Genomic DNA, 24736 nt, shown 5'->3' on the forward strand with positions numbered 1-24736 from the left:
CTTTCAAGAAGGCTGATCTGATGTCTGTGATGGTGACCTTGGATATGGTTTTGGTCGAGGTTTCTGGGGTGGACAGTGTGCTCTCGCCTCTTGCTCAAAATGGGCATAGAATGCGTTGAGCTCATCAGGAAGAGGTGCGTTGGAGCCGGTGATTTTACATGCCTTCAACTTGTAGCCTATTATGTCTTGCAGACCTTGCCATAGTCGGTGGGAGTCCGTATGGTTAGCTTGGGACTCTAGCTTGGTTTGGTTCTGTCTTTTGGCAACTTTGATGGATCTCCACAAGTAATATCTGGATTTCATGTATAGCCATGATGTGGAGATGCCGGCATTGGACTGGGGTAAACACAGTAAGAAGTCTCACAACACCAGGTTAAAGTCCAACAGGTTTATTTGGTAGCAAAAGCCACTAGCTTTCGGAGTCACCTGACGAAGGAGCAGCGAGCGCTCCAAAAGCTAGTGGCTTTTGCTACCAAACAAACCTGTTGGACTTTTAACCTGGTGTTCTGCGACTTCTTACTTTCTTGTATAGGTCATGGTTGCCCGACTTGAACGCCTCAGACCTGGGCTTCAGCAAGCAGTGGATATCCCTGTTCATCCATGGTTTCCGGTTGGGAAACACATGGATTTGCTCAACTACTTGAGTGCCAAACCGCATGACCAGCAAGTGACAGATGAGACTAAGCGATTCCACAATCAAGAGATCAGATCTAAGCTCTCACATTTAGTCGTGAATGGTGTTGGACAATTAAACAACTCACTGGAGGAGGTGGCTCCACAAATATCCCCATCTTCAATAACAGGGGAGCCCAGCACATCAATGCAAAAGATAACGTTGAAGCATTTGCAACAATCTTCAGCCAGAAGTGCAGAGTGGATCATCCATCTTGGCCTCATCCTACAGTCAATTTGATTCACTTCACATGGTATCAGGAAATGGCTGAAGGCACTTGATACTGTAAAGGCTGTGAGCCCTGATTCTACTCTAGCAATACTACAGAAGACTTGCTTCAGAACTTCCTGCACCCCTACTCAAGTTGTTCCTTTACAGCTTCAACACTGACTTTGTAATGTGGAAAATTGCCCAGCTGTGTCCTGCACACAAAAAGCAGAACAAACCTAACACAGCCAATTAGCACCCCATTGGTCCACTTCCAATCAATACTGATGGAAGGGGGTCAACAACAGTACTATCAAGCAGCACTTGTTTAGCAATAACCTGCTCCTGATGCTCAGTTTGGGTTGCGCCATGGCCACTCAGTTCCTGACCTCATTATAGCCCTTGCTTCAAATATAGGCAAAGAAGCTGAACTCAAGAGGTGAGGTGACTGCACTCGACATCAAGGCAGCGTCTAACTAGGTCAGTAGAAAGAGTCAATGTGGATCCGGGGAAAAAAATCTCCACTGGTTGGAGTCATACCTAGCATAAAGGAAAATGGTGATGGTTGTTGGAAGTCTATCATCTCAGTTTCTGGACGTAACTGCAGGACTCTCTAATGTAGAGATTTTTTTTTTCCAGCAATCGTTTTAAGCCAATATGGTCAATCAGTATGGGCAGCACGGTAGCACAGTGGTTAGCACTGCTGCTTCACAGCTCCAGGGACCTGGGTTCGATTCCCGGCTTGGGTCACTGTCTGTGTGGAGTTTGCATATTCTCCTCGTGTCTGCGTGGGTTTCCTCCGGGTGCTCCGGTTTCCTCCCACAGTCCAAAGATGTGCGGGTCAGGTTGATTGGCCATGCTAAAATTGCCCTTAGTGTCCTGAGATATGTAGGTTAGAGGGATTAGTGGGTATATATGTAGGGATATGGGGGTAGGGCCTGGGTGGAATGTGGTCGGTGCAGACTCAATGGGCCGAATGGCCTCTTTCTGTACTGTAGGGATTCTATGATTCAGTAATCTTTTCTCACACGTTACATACAGTGCCCATTATCCCACAATGGATTCACTATCTTCAGTACTCCCCGTTTACAGAATCTTACTTGGAGCTATTTGACAAATAGAACTCCATATTCACTGCTTCCACTAGAGCCAGTGGCAATTAATAGATCTCTTCTGAAGGTCCAAGAACTCAAACATTCATCAGTATCCAACTGATGGACATCCAGCTCTCAAGATATTTTATTTCCGATTTTACTTGCTAGGAAGCAACAATGCCAAGACCATATCTTGTTTCTTCTTTAGTAGGAACATGACCAGTGTCTATATATCCAACTCATCCATCCACTCGTCAGATGGATCAGACTCCCAAGATCAGAGGGTAATCAAACTCCAACAATTTATACTTGCTTTCTGTTATTTCGCAAAATGGCGACAAGAATTGTAGTTTTTTTTAAAAACTGCTTCCCTTAGGCAACCATACTCTGCTACAAAATGCTAGTTCGTGAAGTATTGCACTGGACGTTTGACCACACCTTCAGCATCCACATCAGGGATGGAGCCCTTCAGAAGTCAGCCTGTTTAGTTCAATCATTGGATGCTCTATCGCACACTAACAACAGTTACTTTAATTTACATGGTGTAAAAGGCAAGATCAGGCAGCTCCAGATTTTAAACAGCTTGAAGAATCAGAATCATGGAATCCTACATGCGGAAGGAGGCTATTTGGCCCATCAAGTCTGTACTGACCACAATCCTACCCATGTCCTATCCCCATAACCCCATGCATTTACCTTAGCCAGTCCTCCTGACACTAAGGAGCAATTTAGCATCGCCAATCCACCTAACCCACATATCTTTGGACAGTGGGAGGAAACCGGAGCACCGTGTCACCACACACACGGGCAGAATGTGCAAACTCCACGCAGACAATGACCCGAGCCGGGAGTCGAATTGGATCCCTGGCGCTGTAAGGCAGCAGTGCTAACCACTGTGCCACCCAGTTTGCCCAAGGCGGCAAAAATATTTTGTGACCCCTCTCCCACCACACATGACAATTTATTCCATAAGTGTGTAACTAAAGATAGAACACAAAGTAGAAGTGCATAAGTATCTTTTAAACAAACATTTCACTGCCCAAAATGATAACAGCCACACTCAGTACCTCACAGCAATAATATGAACCATCTTAAAATTACAAGAGAGGGGTGGGGCCAAGAAAGGTCACAAGTTTCGACATCAAATAATTCAGAAATGGTTTTTAGTAGTCAGCTGTGATCATAGCAAAATTTTCACAATTACAATCATTACTTCTGCAGTGCAGATATCATCACTGATGAAGTACATGAAACAAAAAAGACTGCTTATCAATCACCTCAAAAAAGTCAACTATATTGATGTTTGTTTGAATGAGCACTTGGATAGTTTCTCATCAAAAGTTACCTGTTGCAAATGAAATTCAAGTTCACTTTCTGTGTTCAATGGATCTGGGTTTAGAAACTGTAGGAGTCTGTAAAACAATTGTATAAATGCTAATAGTGATCACACTTGATGAACAACAATGCAGATATATTTTATATAAAAGCACATCCCATACCCCATTAAATCTTAATGCATGCAGAGAACAAAATGCATGGTGTATCTTCAGTGCAGCTATCTATTCACATGAATATTCCTAGGCTGCTGCTTTTGTAAACCTCTCTTGCACAAATATAACATCTCCATTTTGGATTGCTTGAGACCAAGTCATTTCTGGGTTTTGGAATTTTCTGGATTATGGATTGTTAGAATGCCTAATCACAGGTCTGTGAACCAGAAGAAAAATGATATAAATACTTACTTTAAATATAAAACATTCTAAAGCAGTGATAAAAATTGTTTTACAGATCCCAACACTGCATTTTCCACGTGCCTACTCGCAAAGTACTGTACTAAGATGTTGCAGGAATGCTTGGGTCTGCCAAAGAAATTCCAGACAACTGGCACTCTAGTTTTCAGGACGACAAAGGTTTATTTATTCAAGTTACTTTTTCCAAATCAAGAATAATAGATGCAGAGAATAAACATACTCTCATTTATGCATCCACCCTGACTCCTATTGTGGTTTCAGAAATGGGAGATCCACAATTGATATTAGCTTCTCAGTTGAAAACAAAGGAGACTACTTTATGTTGCCTTCATCAATCTCACCCAGGCATTCAACCATTTGGGCAGAGGCATTCTATTCAAGCTGCCCGTTAAAGCTGCTCAATGTGACGACTTCTTTCTGTGACAACATAATGGATAGGTTCAGCAGTAACAGAGCAACAGAGGAACAATTTAAGATCCGTTGTGAGGTTAAGCAGGATTGTGTTCTGGTATGGAGAGTCGGTAACATGGTCTTCTCTTTGCTGCTGTCATATGCCCTCAGATCGTCTACAGAGGCTGTTTACTTGTATGCCACAACTAATGAAAAGCTGTTCAGCTTTGTCTAAGATCCAGGGCAAAAGTGCATCATGTCCTCATCAGAATGTTGCTTTATACTGCACTAGCATTCCATACCAATGAACACTTCCAGTGGAAAATGGATACGGCTTTCCCATGCTTGTAGAGCTTGCTTAAGCCGACAGAATGGTCCAGGTTGCTGCCATACTGCCATCTATTGGCGTTGACAATGAGAACTTGGAGGATGTTGACAGCTTCTCATATGTAGGCTCCACAACGTCGAGCACTCTGTCACATGATGCTGAAGTCAACACCCAAACTGCAAAAACTGCAGCTGCTTTGTCCAAACTATGTGAGAGAGTATGTAACAACTGCACCATACTGAGTCTACCAAGCTTGCGTCCTCAGTGCACTCCTCCAGTGATGAAACATGACCAACACACTCTAGGCAGGAGCAAAAGTTGAATGGTTTCCATCCTCGCTATCTGTTGTCTCAGCATCTCTTGGCATGACAAGGTCATCATAACTCGAAGGTCCCAGATACGTTAATTTCATCGCCATAGGCTCATCAATAAGCCTACCATGTCCAAGTTGGCTTGGCCACATTCATTGGGAAGATCGTTCGAGGTTAAACAGGCCGTTGGGTCATAACCTCTTGGATGTATATTCCTCTGTTACAAGTACACCTACCTGCAAAGGAGATGTGAATATGGCAGACACTGACAACTGGGATACAGTTGCTGATCATTGTGACCTTTTGAAGGGCATTCGAAGTTAGACGAAATAAAAATCTCAGCTGGCTGAGGTGGCAGCCCAGTGAATAATGCATCTTCTCAGACCACTTCTTCCTCTGCAGCAAATATGGTAAAGAGTGCCATGCCAGAGTAGGGCTCCTGAATCCAAAGCTGGGAGAGAAATCATGGACCCTAATGCTTCTCCTGTTTCCAGGCCCATTATTTATCCCTCCTCTTTAATCTTCTCCCTAATTCATGTATATTTCTCCCCTTTCAAGATTCACCAATCATTGAAAAGGTCCCTGTAAAATGATAACACCCAAAATTGATATCTGGTTACAGATATTATCCAACATATATGCAACATGGGTCATTAATATTAAGAACAACAATGATCTAACGCAGTGTTAGTTTGTGGGTGTGCTTTAGGTGCTTGCACTTTGACTAGTAAAGGAACCAGAAAGCAAAAATTTTACCTTATCACTGTGCAATATTATTTTGACAGGAAAATATGCCAGTTATTTATAACATTGTGCAGACAATAAGACTGATTTCAGTGTCTGCCTCAGCCTTCATTAACACGTTCTGCACATTGCACCATATGGACACAGTAATAATAAATTCACATATGGCAGAGAGAAACTCAGATAAACTGCACACGATCATTTCCATTCTGCAGAAGACTCTCCTGCCTGGGCGCATGATATTATTCAATCTAATTATTTCACACAAGGAGTGTAATTAGAATAAGCCCAATGCTTATTTGGCAAGGATAATTAATCACAGCAATCAACTGATGTTAGGAAAGTGGCTACAAAGAAATAACTGCATTTATAAAATAATTCAACTCTGCAACTAATATAGCCATACCACTCTGACTTCTCTGGTACCAACACATAGTATAGCATAAATGGCACCTGCTCTTTTACCCAAATCACACTACCCCAAGATCTGAAAATCACATCAACCAGCAGCTCAGGAAAAACGTAGATTAAATTGCTGATCTGACTTTTTCCAATGAAGAATGATACAAGATACAAAAATTAAGATTGTAGCTGGATTGTTTCCCGTTCATCCTAGAAGTTATCATACAAATTATGTTGTATATTGTGAATTTACAGCCTGTGGTGAACCTTGGGCGGAATAGAGATTTATAAATCCTTAAGCAATCTCCTAGTGACAAATAAAAGATTTCATTCCCAGACTTTACAAAATTAATAAAACTGGCATTAGTGAGTCAACATCTTGGTTTACATCACTTCCGGTTTATGGTTTCTTTTGATAAGGCCAAAGATTTTTATGTCTCTTGCGTTAAAGAATCCAAGACTGATGGTGAAGCAGAAACCAAGACACAGAGCTTTCCTTTATTGAGAGATTTTGTTCTGACTTTGTTCAGTTTCACTAAAGTGGCCCCTACAACCTCTCCCAATTTCTTGAAAACAGAGGGTGGTAGTGGAAGGGTCTTTTTCCGGCTGGATGCCTGTGACTAGTGGTGTTCCGCAGGGCTCTGTATTGGGACCTCTGCTGTTTGTGATTTATATATACGATCTGGAAGAAGGTGTAACTGGGGTGATCAGCAAGTTTGCGGACGACACAAAAATGGCTGGACTTGAAGATAGTGAGGAACATTGTCAGAGACTACAGAAGGATATAGATAGGCTGGAAATTTGGGCAAAGAAATGGCAGATGGAGTTCAATCCAGATAAATGCGAAGTGATGCATTTTGGTAGAACTAACGTAGGGGGGAGCTATACGATAAATGGCAGAACCATAAAGGGTGTAGATACGCAGAGGGACCTGGGTGTGCAAGTCCACAGATCCTTGAAGGTGACGTCACAGGTGGAGAAGGAGTGAATAAGGCATATGGCATGCTTGCCTTTATAGGACGGGGCACAGAGTATAAAAGTTGGGGTCTGATGTTGCAGTTGTATAGAACGTTGGAATACTGCGCCCAGTTCTGGTCGCCACACTACCAGAAGGACGTGGAGGCTTTCGAGAGACTGCAGAGGAGGTTTACCAGGATGTTGCCTGGTATGGAAGGGCGTAGTTATGAGGAGAGATTGGGTAAACTGAGGTTGTTCTCCCTGGAAAGACGGAGGATGAGGGGTGACCTAATAGAGGTGTATAAAATTATGAAAGGCATAGATAGGGTGAACGGTGGGAAGCTTTTTCCCAGGTCGGTGGTGACGTTCACGAGGGGTCATAGGTTCAAGGTGAGAGGGGGGGGGGGGGCAGACACACTGGGAACATTTAAGACTTATCTAGATAGCCACATGAACGGAGTGGGAATGGAGGGATACAAAAGAATGGTCTAGTTGGGACCAGGGAGCGGCGCGGGCTTGGAGGGCCGAAGGTCCTGTTCCTGTGCTGTATTGTTCTTTGTTCCTTTGCCCCCCCCACACCCAGCATACCACACACAACATCCAATTAGTTCTAAAACAATTCCAGGGATTTCACTTAGCATTTTTCACACACATTCAACTAAGACCACTATTCTGACCTTCAGGCAGCTTCATGGCTTTCCAGAAAAAACCCAATTGGTACCTTGAAGCTACATGAAGGTTGGAGGCAGCAGCACAGCAATTGTCAAAGAGACCTGGTTTAAAAAAACAGAACTATCAGGATTTTTAAAGAGCTAAAGGGCTCAGTCTGCATGATGACAAACTTCACTGACAACACCAAGCCCAGGCGCCAATGGCCTCTGGCACTAAGTGTTCACCAACAGCCCCCTCCCCTCCCCCAACTCAAATCCCAGCCCGCAGGCGGGCCCCGCCAGAGTCACAGCAGGCGATGTTTATCATAGAGTCGACCACCACAGCACAAATTATCGTCTTAAAAGCCAGAAAGATGTCACTCTCTCAGTATATTAGCATTTCTACTCTTTTCTGTGTAGTGGTAGCTTGTGAATACGTCATTTTGCCCTCTCATCAGTTTATTTTCTTGCTCTTCAAAGGATATGGACTCCTTAAGTTTACATTCCATACATGTCGGTCACCCTCCATTAGCTTATCTGAGTGGTTATAATTCATCCTCATGTTTTCAGAGAGTGTGTTGCCAGGCTACTTAAACACAGCATAATACAATTCTGATCCTCTCACAATGTCAACACATGCTCACATCCAGTAGGAACTGCGACATAGCTTTCAGAAGCAGGAACCCCAGCCAATTTTCCTCTCACTCCTTAACTTCATTCCACTGAAACCAATTAAAGCTGCCTAACTGTTGTCCCACTGTGTTCAGCACAGAGCTAGAATTAGATTAAGGATTGTTCCTGACTCAGTTATTCAAATGGAGAAACTTCATTCGCTATCCCAGAAGCAAATAGTAAATTTTAAAAAGATGAATGATAGTAATTATAATTTTGGTGAGATTTTACCATGTATTAGCCCTGGAAAATATTTTATTGCACATTTTTATTTTCAACTGAATTACATTAGTGATAGAATAAAAAACATAACTTGTCGAAGCTGGTATTTCATCGTATTTCTGCATAGCTGTGGAGGTTCTCTTGTCCTTTCTCATTTCACCATGGAGGTAAAACCTAAGTTTAAAAAAAGGGGGTGAGGATGAGAGATGAATAATACACGGCAGCAGATTCACAAACTCATACCCTGATTACTAATTTCTTTTCTATTTCCAGTTAAGAGGACATTAAACACCTTCAAGGAGGACATAGAACACAATAGGTTATAGCAGATAAATGGGATTAAATTTAATATGAAAATTCGTGAAACAATACATTTTTGGAAAATCAAGATAAATTTGCACTAAATGGGAACATCTTAAGAGCAGACACTTGGGAACAATGCAATAAAGTTGTTTAAAAAAGAGGCACAGAACACAAAGCAAAGATGCAATGCTCAGCATGTATGAACCAATGGTTAAGTTACTTCAGGAAGGGTGGAGAGCATGCAAAAAAATATTTACTAAAGATGATATCAAAGCTGGGAAATGTTGGTGGAAGAAATAATCTAGCCAGGGCCATAGATGTGCATAGGCATCTTGTAGAGAATGGAGGTCACATCATGTAGGGATACAAGTAGGTGGCACCATAGTCCATAGCAATACTGAGCTTTTGAAGGACTGGAATAGGTAAGTGCAACATTAAACAGCTTGCATCTTAAAACAAACACTCAGGCATAACCGACAGATAACCACACACAAAGAAATCATGATACAGACTGGAAGTCTCGAATCTTAATATATATCTAGCCAATAATTTATTGGATTACTAAAAGCAGGTTGGAAGGAATATTCTTACAAATACAAATCAGTACATCATGCATTTTTTGTCTGCTCAAGTACACTTATAAGCAACTTGACTATAGGCTAAAATTGGACCTTGTTTAACTTGATTAGATGCCGGTTACTCTTCACTGATTCCAAGGTTAAAATGTAAGATTGCCTTTAGTATATATTAAGATGCGTCAAAAGTATTGTGCACGCATGGTTTTAATCTTCCTGATGTTCAGTTCCAGAAAATATTTTCATTCATTCATTATGGAAGTGGCAGAGAGATGGAGGTGGGTGTCTTCAGCATATATATAGTAGCTGACATATTCATTTAACTTACTCTGAGTAAATCTGGCTTATCTGCCATAATAATAAATACGCTGTAAGTGTGTGAATTTTCACTGTACTGATGCAAATTTGTAACACCTGGGAAAATTGTACAGGAGCCTTAACAATTTGACTGCATAATAAGGCATTACTCAGAAACAGAGTAAGACACTATGTCTCGCAAAAGATCATGTCCCTGTTCTGCTTTACCATAAGCAGTACCATAAGATGAAAAATATACAATTTAATGGAGTTGTAGCTGTTAAACAATTATTAGCAGAGGAAAGCCAAATTGAAAGACACATACCTTGTTTTCTCGCAATCTGATTGTTTTTCCAAAGGACTAAAGGAAAACGTTTTGAAAGACTCCACTGATTTTCTGCTGGATAATGATACAGTTATCTTGCTGCATCGTTTGTTCACATTTTCCCAGGATAGTCTCTCTTGGGATTGTAGACATTGAGCAACTGCCTCTTGCCCAGCAGAGCCTAGAGAAACATTACGAAGGCCAAACATATTTAATTCACAAGAAGAAACAAGGGAAACTTAATATGGAACTCAAAACTAAAAAGAAATGCAATTATATAGTGCCTTCCATGACCCACAGGATGCCCCAAAGCATTTTACAATCAATAAAACACTTTCCAAGTGTAGTCAATTTTGTAATGTAGGAAATACGGCAGATAAGTTATGACACCAAACTCCCACTAACTGAAATATGGAAATAGCCAGATAATTTGTTTTTGTGATGTTGATTGAGGGATAAAATGTTAGCTTATATTAAGAGGGCATCCACATAACAATGGGAGAATGAATGACGTGGACACTGGAACACTAAACTTGCCGATGCTACCAAACAATGAAGTTCTGGCAAACTGAGAATAAAACCAAACTGACTGCAAGAGGACATAGATGCAAGTGTGCAGAAGACTGTGTGCCAAAGAAGCAAATCTGTGTGTTCCCCAACCGGAAACCATGGATGAACAGGGATATCCACTGCTTGCTGAAGTCCAGGTTTGAGGCGTTCAAGTCAGGCGACACTGACCTATACAAGAAAGCCAGATACGATCTAAGGAGATCCATCAAAGATGCCAAAACACAGTACTGGACCAAGCTAGAGTCCCAGGCTAGCCACACCGACCCCCACCGACTATGGCAAAGTCTGCAAGACATAACAGGCTACAAGATGAAGCATATAAAATCACTGGCTCCAACGCACCCGTCCCTGATGAGCTCAATGCATTCTACATCCGTTTTGAGCAAGAGGTCAGTGAGAGCATGCCCTCCACTCTGGAAGAACCTGTGTCTGGGGTCACCATTGCAGATGTCAGAGCAGCTTTCACGAAGGTCAACCCACAGAAAGCAACTGGCCCGGATGGGGTACCTGGACGAGCACTCAGATCCTGCGCGGATCAGCTGGCAGGAGCATTCACAGACATCTTCAACCTCTCTTTACAACTATCTGAGGTCCCTATCTGCTTCAAGACGACGACCATCATCCCAGTACCTAAGAAAAACCCAGCAGCCTGCCTTAATGACTATCAGCTGGAGGCTCTGACATTCATCATTATGAAATGCTTCGAAAGGCTAGTCATGGCACGAATAAATTCCAGCCTCCCGGACTACCTGGATCCACTACAGTTTGCCTACTGCCACAACAGGTCCACAGTAGACGCCAACTCCCTGGCCCTGCACTCAACCCTGGAATAACAAAGACACCTATGTCAGACTCCTATTTATTGACTACAGCTCAGCCTTCAACACCATTATTACCATGAAACGCACCTCCAAACTCCGTGGCCTGGGCCTCGGCTCCTCCCTCTGCGACTGGATCCTGAACTTCCTAACTCACAGACCACAATCAGTAAGGACAGGCAACAACACCTCCTCCACGATCATCCTCAACACAGGTGTCCCACAAGGCTGAGGTGAGATCAAGGGCGGCACGGTAGCGCAGTGGTTAGCATTGCTGCTTCACAGCTCCAGGGTCCCGGGTTCGATTCCCGGTTCGGGTCACTGTCTGTGTGGAGTTTGCACATTCTCCTCATGTCTGCGTGGGTTTCCTCCGGGTGCTCCGGTTTCCTCCCACAGTCCAAAGATGTGCGGGTTAGGTTGATTGGCCAGGTTAAAAATTGCCCCTTAGAATCCTGAGATGCGAAGGTTAGAGGGATTAGCGGGTAAATATGTGGGGGTAGGGCCTGGGTGGGATTGTGGTCGGTGCAGACTCGATGGGCCGAATGGCCTCCTTCTGCACTGTAGCGTTTCTATGATTCTATGATTTCTATGAAGGCTGTGTTCTCAGCCCCCTACTATACTCCTTATACACCTATGACTGTGTGGTCAAATTCCCCTCCAATTCGGTTTTCAACTTTGCTGATGACACCACTGTAGTGGGTTGGATCTCAATGATGAGCCAGAGTACAGGAATGAGATAGAGGATCTGGTGAACTGGTGCAGCAACAATAATCTCTCCCTCAATGTCAACAAAAGAAAGGAGATTGTCATCAACTTCAGGAAGCGTAAAGGAGAACATGCCCCTGACTACATCAATGGGGATGAAGTAGGAAGGGTTGAGAGCTTCAAGTTTTGAGGTGTCCAGATCACCAACAACCTGTCCTGGTCCCCCCATGCCGACACTATAGTTAAGAAAGCCCACCAACGCCTCTACCTTCTCAGAAGGCTAAGGAAATTTGGTATGTCAGCTACGACTCTCATCAACCTTTACAGGTGCACCATAGAAAGCATTCTTTCTGGTTGTATCACAGCTTGGTATGGCTCCTGCTCTGCCCAAGACCGCAAGGAACTACAAAAGGTCGTGAATGTTGCCCAATCCATCATGCAAATCAGCCTCCCATCCATTGACTCTGTCTACACTTCCCGCTGCCTCGGCAAAGCAGCCAGCATAATTAAGGACCCCAGGCATTCTCTCTTCCATCTTCTTCCGTCGGGAAAAAGATACAAAAGTCTGAGGTCACGTACCAACCGACTCAAGAACAGCTTCTCCCCTGCTGCTGTCAGACTTTTGAATGGACTTACCTTGCATTAATAGAAACCCTACAGTGCAGAAGGAGGCCATTCGGCCCATAGAGTCTGCACCAACCACAATCCCACCTAGGCCCTACCCCCACATATTTACCTGCTAATCCCTCTAACCTATGCATCTCAGGACTCTAAGGGGCAATTTTTAACCTGGCCAATCAACCTAACCCGCACATCTTTGGACTGTGGGAGGAAACCGGAGCACCCGGAGGAAACCCACGCAGACACAAGGAGAATGCGCAAACTCCACACAGACAGTGACCCGAGCCGGGAATCGAACCCGGGACCCTGGAGCTGTGAAGCAGCAGTGCTAACCACTGTGCTACCGTACCGTAAGTTGATCTTTCTCGACACCCTAGCTATGACTGTAACACTACATTCTCCACTCTCTTGTTTCCTTCTCCATGAACGATATGCTTTGTCTGTAAAGCGTGCAAGAAACAATACTTTTCACTGTATGCTAATACACGTGACAATAATAAATCAAATGAGAAGAATACGCAGACAAGTGGCAAAAGGAATTTAATACAGAAGCTTGAGATAAGCATTTTGGCAGACGGGATAGGGAGAGACAATATAGGCTTAATGGCACAATTATAAATTCAGCGTGCGGAGAAATAGGGATCTGCGGGTTTGTGCACACACACATACTGAGAGCTTAAATGAATGAAGCATTTGAGATTTTAGGCTTATTCAAGAGATATACTCAATTGGGTTCAAAAGCAGGGCAAATGACTCTGTTTCTATAAGAGAAGCTAAGCTTTCACAAGGCTCTGGTTAGGTCACAACTTAGAGTATTACATCCAGATCTGGTTACCACTCTTTAGGAAGAATGCCAGTGTGTTCAAGGGTGCAGGGATTTACCAGAATGGTTTCAGGGATGAAGGGTTTTTTAGCTACATTGGAGAAGCTGGAGTTGTGCTCTTTGGAGCAGATGAGTAGCTGATTATAGAAGACACAAATTTAAGATTTTGGGCAAGAAACGAGCGGGGATCTAGGGGAAACATGGAGTTTTTTAAAATTCAATGTTATGAAGTGGTTCACAGCAACGATTAAAATGCACATATAAAATATCCAGTGAAGAAAGTCTCACGACAGAATATGCCCTTTTAAAATAGATACAAAAGACTGTAAGCAAAACAGCATTTAGAAATGCCTTACAACTGATGAAATATGATAATTTGACATAAGATATGAAAAAGCAGAAAGCAACGGACCTTGTCAAGAGCTTGATCTCACCTTGCTTTTCCTGGTTTAATATTGTAAGTGCAGTCCCTTGCACAATTTCAGGCCAAAGGGCTAATGCTGCATGACCAGTATTCTTTTTAACTGGTGCTTCTTTTTTCTGGCACGATATTGAAGACACTTCTGATGAAGAATTCAGACTTTTCACCAGATTTAGATTTTTTGGTGAGATGTAACATGCAAAGAATTTTGCGACTAAATCATCATTCAGACACACCTATAAAAAGAAAAATTAACATCTTGTCTGAAAAATCATTACGAATTTCAAAAAATCCACATCATAAATTCATATTACAGAAGGCATGAAAAAGACATGCATATACAATAAACGGTGGTCAAAATTGGGATGAAATTTGGTTCATTGTTTTTTAAAAAACCTTGCATTATCATGCACTCTGTCCACAAATCTTCTAGTTTTCAGGATTTTAATCATACTTATCAACTATTATTATGTATTTGCAACTCTCTACCACTATTGGAACTGTAGTACCTCCAGCATCTTGCTTTTCACTTTATCACCACTAATAGCACTATGGCACAACATCACCTCAAATTCTATCTGTTCTCAAAAGAAAGTGTGTGTGCGCAATAAAATGCAATTTAAAAAAAAGAAATTACAAGTTCAGGGGCTGTGAAGCTTTCATTATGCAGTATGAAAACTATACATTGCAGAGAATGAGAATGAGCCAAACTAGTATTTACTTACCTGTTTTATCATTTTTGTTTTGTGAAGTGGAACATTAGTGCCACATCTTGCACTTATCAAAAACAGTTAGGTCATTGCAAGCTTGGTTCAAATGTGGAGTTAATCTCCTGTTTTTCCAAAATAATCTGTTTTTATGGAAACTTAGAAAATCTTATCAACATTCATTCTGATGTCACATATTGAGTCTTGAACAGTTTTATGCTGTGGGCATTAAGCCCTACACCGAGACAGGCAAATTTAATTAATTTAGGACCCTCATACTTGGCTTTATAGCAAGAGTCTAGGCCAGTGGTTCCCAAAGGGTGCGTCGCGCCACACTGGTGCGGCGAGAGAGGATGGCAAGTGTGGCGGGAAGATTCAAGGATAATCAAAGAAACATTTAAACAAGCATTGTTTCATACCTTCTGGATGTCCTATGATCATATTATAAAGTAGTTGTGTTCTATGTTATGAATCAAGCACTGCTAGGAGTTGGTTTTTTTTGAATGTATTTCTGATCAATAAAAAATTTGGTGCGCCGCGAGCAAATTTTTATTCCGAAAGTGCGGCCCAGTGAAAAAAGTTTGGGAACCACTGGTCTAGGCTGTCCACATGTAAGGCAGGTTTCCAATTTTGAAACACTTTACCCAAATTACATTACTTTTGTGATTTTCCATATAATCTCAATGAATTACGAGAGTGAAAATATCTATCTTTTTAATCTATTTTGTGTGCAAGGTCTACTTAAAGTGAAGTGGGGAAAATTATAAAAATGGTTACCTGGCACACAAAATGGTTACCTGGGAAGAGACATTAAGCAGGCACTGGCTTTTAGCACAGACAGCTACTTAAAATTAAAACATACAGTAACCAAAATGCTGCAGGAAGCTAGTCAGAGCTTGAGGCACTTTAAAGATAAGGACAGACCCAGAACAATAAGGTCTGATAATAAGATCAGCCATAGCTGGAAACATAAATGCAACAAAAACCAATCACTGAATGAATAGATCGAAGCCAGTCATTGATAGAGGAAATGTATCCATTCTATGAACAATGCAATGTTAAATGCCCATGTCTGTACCTGTCTGATTGTAACGATGTGTTAACTGTCGATCACCATGATCTTCTACTCAACTATAACCATGTGTTAAACGGCTAATGTCCGGACTACCTATTGTCTGAAAGGTATAAAAATGATCGACTGCTATTGTATGATTGAGAAGGTAGCTGCCAAGTACTGCGGAGTACCAGTGCTTTCTCCCCGAAGCTTCGTATCTGAAATAAAACTGTATTATTGAACCTCCAGTCTGACTCCGGTGGTAAATTTCCCACAACAAAAGCCAACAGTTTCTAGTTGCCAAATAACTAAAATATTGATATACTGTGCTGAATTAGCCTTTTCAATTGAGATATAGCCCCCAACATTTACATACTCATCTTGAACTGCTGCCTCTATTGACACTAACAATTTACCAGCTCCACAGGTCCAATTACAAAGGTGCTGCTTAAAATCTACTAAGCAAGCAAACCACTTGGAGTAGTTCAAGCACAATACCCCTTTTGCCTCAGCTGTTTCCTTTCTTTAAAAAAAGTTACCCATTAAATCTTTTCATGCTTCTTGGTGACCCATTCATATTATACGAGGACAAGAGAAGAAACCGACTGATCATTTTAACGACTGCATAACGGAGACGGTCTGTACTCTAAGCAACAACAACATTGCCACTTCCGGTTTCCCCCTGGGACCATTCAAAATCCTGCGAGCCCTTCTTGAGGTCCTTGTTATTGTTGGGGAAAGATGAAAAAATTCTTCTTGTTCCATGTCACATTGCGTGCCAGCTGCAGAACCTCGATCATCAAGCACACGGCCCCTATGCTTTCAGACAGGCTTTGGACAGCAAGTATTACGTTTCCTAGTCACTGCATACAGCAGAAAAATCCTATTGACAGATTTAAAGAATGAGGACTGTAATCACGAAAGTGACGTCATTTCACAATCACTGAAAATGAAATATTCCAATTATCAAAACACATAAGGTATAATCAATCAACTGTGTCCATAGTTATTTATTTTAATTAAGAAATTCTACTTTTATATTTATTAATTGCACAACCATTTGCATTAATTCAACAATTTACCTTTACATCATTCAGAGTGAGATATAATTGAACTGCAAAGGTACCCCCAGCAACACCTTGTAATTTTGCTTCAACAACTTCAGATTCTGTTGGATAATAAAACAAATCCTACAAATAAGGCAACAATCATGACTGAAAACGATTCACTTTGTATAATGCAGAGCTGTAAAGCCAAAGGTAATCTTTAAAAGTACATTTATTACCACATTCAGGTCATTTCTAGTTCATAATAAAGGTACTACTACACATTTGAAAGTTGAAAAAAATAGTTTTACGGACTAAGCTATAGATATTTGGTGCAAAAGACATTTTATAATAACTGCTTAAAATACCACCTAAATGCAAACCAACAACTTTAATCAGAATATTCAAGAGCAACATATGCTCCATTTCATCTAAGACTCTTTATGTTTGATCATGGTTTTAAAAGGGTAAAAAAAAACATACCTTGAGCCACTTTTTGGAAATACTGTATTGCGGCACTATCCCATTTTACTGTTGGGCTGTAAAATAAATTGGAATTTGCAGTTTCTACAAAAATGAAGACACAAGTCAAAATATAGAAAGAAGGGAGAAGTCAAGAAAAAGTCTTAAAATCCCGTTTCCAAAATTTGGTTTTATGACATGGCGTGTTTTAGAAATGCTGTAAAAAGTTTGAAAACATTTTGGTACAATAATGTACATTAGTATGATTCAGATTGTACAAAACACATTTGAGATTATACTGGAGTAATAAAAAATACATAGCGGTGAGAATTACTGTCTCCTAGAAAAATGTCAAAAACACACCATAAAAACCATTTCACTATTATTGAAATATGGCAGTGTACTGTTTAAAAACAAGAACTTATCTCCATATATGGAAGATCCACTACAATATTTGAAAGGGGAAAACAATTCCTTTTCAAGGCTAAATTCAGGCAGAAATCTTTAGCTCTGCTTCTGTTTTTTTTAAACTATATTGCTGCCACCTCTCATCAGAACTCCTGCCTCACTTCCACGGAATGGGCCATGAGGTGGGAGGCAAAGAAATGAAATGAGCCGATACAAATTGTTTGCATAAGGCTTGATGAAACAAAACCATGAAATATACTTCAGATATATGACTGAGGATATCTTTCTCACTGTTCTTAGCTGGAACTTTTCTCAACGGGCTCGTCCCCAACTTTTCAAAGCAAAAGCTCCTCCAAATTGCTCTAGTGTTACGCTCAATACCAAGCCAGCCCAAAGCACTAGCCACCATATAAATAATTAACTACTCTCTGAAGGTATCAGGGCATCAACTTTTAATTTCTGAACATATCAGATATTGCCCACTGCACTGCTCAGTTAACTCAGACCACAGTTGGCTACTCCCCACCTCAAATGAGTCTATGCTAGAGTACAATAGACGAGAAGCAGCACAGTAAAGAATAGGTTTGGGAAGGTGGGTAGGGGTACAGGATATTAAAATTAAAATTGATATACTTTGAAAGTTAATGATATACCCATGTAATATTTAAACAAAGCTAGGGTCAGGAGGGTGACATGAAACAAGACTACAGCACGCAGCAGGAATCACTTGCTTTAATAGCAAATTGTGATGACCCAGAAGGCACATCTTTGCTTATTTCAAAGATCAAAAATTGTAAGGCTGAGATATTGATGCAATTTGGGAGTCAGCTACATGGGTTTCATCATCACTAGGGAAGCACTGAAAATGGAGCAAAACAGGCTCCAAGCTCCTAATTGAAAAACAGAGTTCCGCGAATGTTGAAATAGAAACAGAAAATTTTGGAAATTCTCAGCAAGTCAGGCAGCATCTGTGGAGTGAGAAACAGGCTTAATGTTCCAGCACAAGGACCTTTCATCAAAACTGAATTCATATGAAAGAGCGTTGACCTGAAACATTAACTCGCGTTAGAGAAATTTCAAATAATCAGGGATTTAAGACACTAATAAAACTACTAGCACTGAGTGAATTAACTTAAGATCAGACTTACAGAGTAACAGAGGTGCAACACTGCACAAAGACATATAACCATAGCAAGAGATTTGAAAAAGTACTTCTGATTTAAATGTGTATTTTGGATTTTAAAATGCATTTCAGATGCATTTTTAAATAATCTGTGCACTTTAGCCAAAAAGCAGGCTGCTTCAAGGGCATAATGGGATGAAGACTTAGCGAGACACCACATTCTTTGCAATAATGAAACCACAACGAAACCATATTCTTATCAGCATAGGTTATGGACAGTGTATGTTCCCAAAGCCACAGAATGAATAGAGCTGTTCAATTTGTACTGGTAAGACGGTGCTTCTCAGACATGAGAATATCAACTGTCTGACTTGACAACGGACATAATTGAGTATTGGTGATGTCAGGACCTTTGAACTCTATAGCTAAGCATCAGGGGTTGCTAAGCGACAGGGGGAAGGAGCTTCTGGGTTGAATGGACCAATGAAATTCTATGATGTCAGAGGATAGAATGTAATTGGCCAAGGAAATATGACAATTGTTAACAACAATTGATTTGTACAAATGATGACTGGTTTATAACTAATGGGAAGGCAGGAAAAACAAACTTGGGAAATGTATAACTATTTTGACAGATGTATTGTAACCTCAGAGTGGTATTGGGCCTTCTCATCAGAGGGGTGTTGGACTGCCCAATGCTAATCTCGCCCAGCGGTCGTTGGTCAAATAAAGATACGTCCTTAACCAGGATATTGACTTGGGCAGTCTTTGTATTAGCTGAAGTTTCGGCACTACCAAGTCTCTGATAAAAAAAACCCTCAACATCTTTTTACCCCAAGTTTCCACCATAGTTCGCCATTTAAAAAAAACACTTTCAGAAATCAACTGTACAGATCAGTTTGATATGTTATGAACTATTTAATTTCTGCTCTTATGTTTGAAACCATATTCTTATTGCTTCTTGTGGAGAGGTGCCTTTTATATTCTTAATTATCCTTGTTTCTTTTAATGCCATAATGATCTGAGAAAATATGTTCTTATGTAAAATTAAGATTACAAGAGCAGCAAGCCAGGAGCAATTTCCAACACCAATAATTAAGCTCCAATTTAAAGATTCTTCCTTTCAAGGACTCAGAGTACTGGCCTTAAAGCCACAAGCCAAGCTGGCTAATAATGCTATAAACATGTCCCAGAACCTATTGGCTACCCCTGAAGACAGACACTTTGAGATCAGCTAAATAAACTGAAGCATTAATAAATATTGGGTGGGAACATTTTTTGGTAATGATCATTAGTTGGTTTTAAAAAGGGTTCAAAATAGATTAATTAACTGGTTGATCTGTAAGACCTGTACATTTGGGTGTGGGTTACATAATATTAACAGAGTTTATCTTACTTTTTGCAACGTTCACACTTACCCAATTTTTGCTTTCTTTTCACAGACATCAATGTGCAGTGTCACTGGCTGTATGCCAAACAATGTGAACTTTTTAGCACGGTACGGTAGCTTCCAAAAAGCATCAACTGCTCTTCGTACACTGAACAGAAACATAGATGTTGATTGGGAGAAGAACTGCCACGCACTCCACTGATTTTAAAGACAATCCACATTCCAAAGTGAATAGTTTCATAGATATATACACACTGCGAAAACATTCATCGACATGAAATAGAGTTGGCTAAAATGGATTTTTTTCTGGCTGGCAGGAAGTGACCAGTGGTGTGCCACAGGAATCACTGCTGGGGCCTCAATGTTTTTTAAAATTTATATAAATGGCTTGGATGAAGGGACTGAAGATATGGTTGCTGAGATGTACAGTACTGGTATTCTAATTTAAGGAAAGATGTAAATATGTTAGAAGCAGTTCAGACAAGGTTTACTCGACTAATCCCAGGAATGGCAGATCTTATGAGGAAAGCTTGTACAGGTTAGGCTTGTATCTACTAGAGTTTAGAAAAGTAAGAGGCGAGTTGATTGAAACCTTCAAGATCCTGATGGGTCTTGACAGAGTGAACATGGAAGGGATGTTTCCTCTTGTGGGATAATCTAGAATTAGGGGTCACTGTTTAAAAATAAGGGGTCACTCATTTAAGACAGAGATGAGGATAATTCTTTTCTCTCAGAGGGTTGTGAACTTTTAGAACTCTGATCAGATCAGAAACCCAATTTCCCACCCTAATCAGAAAAAAGTGCACATGTACCTTTCTCTGATTTTTCAACCATCTTCTGATTGAGGATCCTTTACACTTGAACCAATACAACAAACCTTGTAGGAAGTAGCACAGAAAATCCGCGCAGAAGCCACGCTCCCTTTTTGCAGCACTGGCTGCCACATTCCAGAAGTTTAAATATCCCCAAGCTGCTTTACCATATTTCTCTAGCTATTTTTAAAGTGGACAAATGGGTAGGACAAGTCGGCAAAGGGGTAGGCTAACAACTGGGTTGGGTCAGGGCCAGTCAGGTGGGATCAGGGTAGTCACGTGGTGGATGCTAGTCAGGTCAGGATGGAGGAGCACTCAGGTCAGGTCTGGTCAGGGATTGTTGAGACTTGGTAGAGGGATGGTGTCAATGAGCGTGTTTGTGGGGGTTAGTTGTATAGTTAGACTAGGTTTTTTTTGGGCTAACATTTCTGGGTAACTATCCAGGGTAGTTAGTTGGAACCATCAGGAGGGCCCCAGAATTGCCCATTGGCACTTCCCAGGCAGCTCTGAAAGAGTCCTTGTGCTGGAATTCCAAGGTGGCCCATAGCATATTTTCTGGGGTACATCCATTCGCCGACTATCCACAGACTGGAAGATCTGGGCCTACTTCTTTTCAGTGTTTCAATCTAACTTCAGTAGGTAGTAATCTGAATATGCAAATTTGAAAAGGATCCATATGTTAACTGCAAAAAAAACTCTTACAATGATTTTAGCAGTCATATAAAGAGAAATTAAGTGATACATTTTTCAGATTCCTAATTAGTAATGGACATGTAAAAAGAAAAATAAGGCTGATTATTCCCACACAACGCCATTGATAATAACTTAAAGCCTTTAGGCAAATTATCTACCAGAAAAGTCACAAGATTCTATTGCTTTAAAACAATTTTTGTTCCATGTTAAACTTGAATCATGTGCAACACAAAATTATTTTGCTTCATCTCATGGGTAAAAAGCTGTAAAGAAATCAGTGTTGACGGTTCAGCAGATATCAATGTTATTTTGAATTGAACAAAATACCAGTCAATGGTAGTTACTTGGATGATTTTTACGTGAGAGAGAGAATTGATTGGGGGGATATAAAACATAACATAACCAAAGTAGTTAGCCCTTCATAGCATTAAAACCAAGTTTGGTAAATATGCAGAGATATTCCCATACTAGAATTATTTTAAGGCATCTGAAATATGAATAATGGATAATACGCAATTTTCAAAAATATTCATATTTGATTAACTTGAACAGTCTTTTAAGCTTTGTGTCCATTTTATGTATACAATAGCTACCACTTAACCCAACCTCATTGCTGTAATTTCAAATTTATGGCCTTTTATAGTCTCTTCTCCATCCATCACCCTCACGCACAATTCATCTGATTCTTTGTATCGAGTCCTTCACTTTAATACCTACGCATCATAAATACTGAGCAATCCTTCAAACCTGCCATTAAGCCCTCAAAAACAAGCTTTGACCCATGTATCGCTTCAGTATTCTTCACTAGGCCTATCGGAGGGCCCAATACTGCCGTGGATACAAACTCCATTCAATCCCTCAAGCAGCATGCTGCGTGAGAAAGTTGGCAAAAATAGAGATTCATCTCACCAAAGTATTACAATCACCACCCATATTTCTCCCCAGAATGTTTGCACACTCAGAACTGGATTCTTGCCATCCATAACTTCATCATGGATGACAGTATTAATATCCTGACACCAACAAAATACATTGTGCCAGTGAGCCCGACTCCTTTCCCTTTGAAAGTCTCCCCAATGAATCAGGGAGTGCTCCCTCTAATTCCCAACAGTAATAAGTTTCACCTTGATGAATACCAAAATTCTTTTTTAAAATTAGAATGTTTTATTACTAGATCATTAGTTTAATAGTTTTTAAATCAATCTCTCAACAGTTCAAGCAAATTGTGCATAGTTAATGCTTACTCTTTTGCTTTCACCAGAATATGCTTTGCGTAGTCAACTAGGAAACACTCTGCAAGATAACTACTTCCACTTGATACAAGGGATTCTAGTATTGCTCTGCACCAGCACCGTAGTTCATGGCAGTAAATAGCACATATCTGCAACAAAAGACAAAAAGTCATTGCCAATTAGGAGAGATACAAGCTCCATTTTTTGTATGGATTACTCCAGTAGCTATGTATTTGAGCTTAAATTTGTTAGGGCTAAAATGATACTGAAGCTTTACTTATTCCTACAAATTTTGAACACCATTATCCACAGATGAGACTTCACCTCAGTTCTCATAATTTGCTCGCTGAGAAGAGACAAAAGGCAGCATTGGACGCAAGGGAATTCTTTCCAAAAGACTTTCTTAAATAGTTGGTTAGAACGTATACAAATGTAAAAGGTTCCTTTGGAAAGTAAAGAAAGATTTTGGATTCATATTGCATCCTATTACCTCCCCTATATCCTCTGGTATTTGGGCGACATGGTGGCACAGTGGTTAGCATTGCTGCCTCAGAGCTCCAGGGACTCAGGTTCGATTCCCGGCTTGGGTCACTGTCTGTGCAGAGTCTGCATGTTCTCCCCGTGTCTGTGTGGGTTTCCTCCGGGTGCTCCGGTTTCCTCCCACAGTCTGAAAGACGAGCTGGTTAGGTGCATTGGCCATGTTAAATTCTCCCTCAGTGTACCCGAACAGGCACTGGAGTGCAGCGACTAGGGATTTTCATGGTAACTTTGTTGCGGTGTTAATGTAAGCCTACTTGTGACTAATTAATAAACTTTAATTCCCAAAATGCTTTTCAACCAATAAATGGCCTTTTAAAAATTGGTCACTACTATATAGTCAAACATGGCAGGCAAGGCCACAAGCTGCAAAGGCTCTACAAACAGTAAATAAAAAGGAATAACTGGGCAATCAGTTTTAGTGGTGTTGGTGAATTCACAATTCTGACTAGAATACCATGAGAACTTTGCTCTTTAAATAATACCATGGGGTCTTTAACATAAATCTGAGCAGCAAGCCTCAGCTTAACATCTTTTCTGAACAGAACTCCTCTGGCATTGCAACATCCCTTCAGAAGTGCACTGAACAATCAGCATAGATTATGCAGCAGAAGATTTCTTCTCGTCTTGACCTCCCTGCCTGAAGGCAGGTCTAATCCACAGCACTGTGATCTCCATCATGAGTAGGGCAAGGAGGCACATCTTGATTCCATGCCAGCTGGAATGGGGCACCAACTGATTCACACCAGCCACCTGAGCCAATCAGCCCCTAAGGAGTCCATGTTGCAGTGGCAACATACACTTTTACATGCATGTTGTAGCCTGCAGATATGGATATAGTGATGGTAGAGGCTCCAATTTATTTCCATTAGCAGCAGAAGAAGATTTGCTATGTAAACTAAGGTATCAGTTTCTTACTTATAAATGTTCTCAGGCAGAGTATAAAAACTAATTACCTGCCCTTGTTCTAGAACAGGAAGTTTAATTTCTTCCAAATCTTCATGGCTTCGGTGGTAGAGTTGATTCATCTTTTCCTCCAATCTTTGATACTGATTAGCATTTTCAACCAAATCACTGAAGCCATTTGTTATTCGCCCCCAGAAACAGCCAGGGTCTTCCACCTAAGCACACACAAAGTAACATTAGTCACATACAAATGCCAGGCAATGACTGTCTCCAACGAGAGAGAATCTAACTAACCATCCCCCCTTGATGTTCAATGCCATTACCATCACTGAATTCTCCACCATCAATACCTCAGGGAGTTGGAACAAAATCAATACCTCACTTAGGGAGTTGGAACAAAATTAAAATTAAAGAATTGGATTAAAAACTAATAGGAATTTTAGCTGCACTGAAGACTTGAGATGCAGATTAGCATTGTAACAGGGTGAAACAGATACTTGTTAAGTA

General features: G+C 40.8%; 1 protein-coding gene across 1 annotated transcript in view; it reads right to left on the reverse strand.

Annotated features, from left to right (window-relative positions):
* The window catches only part of tdrd12 (tudor domain containing 12), a 95450-nt gene extending 70877 nt beyond the window's left edge, over positions 1 to 24573 (reverse strand). Inside the window, exons 1-9 of the mRNA XM_078211997.1 lie at positions 24553 to 24573; positions 24280 to 24444; positions 22799 to 22935; positions 17150 to 17205; positions 16982 to 17037; positions 16703 to 16810; positions 13873 to 14095; positions 9902 to 10082; positions 8467 to 8575 (exon numbers count right to left, since the gene is read on the reverse strand). Of these exons, the coding sequence (XP_078068123.1) occupies positions 8467 to 8575; positions 9902 to 10082; positions 13873 to 14095; positions 16703 to 16810; positions 16982 to 17037; positions 17150 to 17205; positions 22799 to 22935; positions 24280 to 24444; positions 24553 to 24573 (1056 nt within the window). The remainder of the gene's footprint in view (positions 1 to 8466; positions 8576 to 9901; positions 10083 to 13872; positions 14096 to 16702; positions 16811 to 16981; positions 17038 to 17149; positions 17206 to 22798; positions 22936 to 24279; positions 24445 to 24552) is intronic.
* Between the last annotated feature and the right edge of the window lie 163 nt (positions 24574 to 24736).

This window comes from Mustelus asterias, chromosome 4, assembly GCF_964213995.1.
Source record: "Mustelus asterias chromosome 4, sMusAst1.hap1.1, whole genome shotgun sequence".
NCBI lineage: Eukaryota > Metazoa > Chordata > Chondrichthyes > Carcharhiniformes > Triakidae > Mustelus > Mustelus asterias.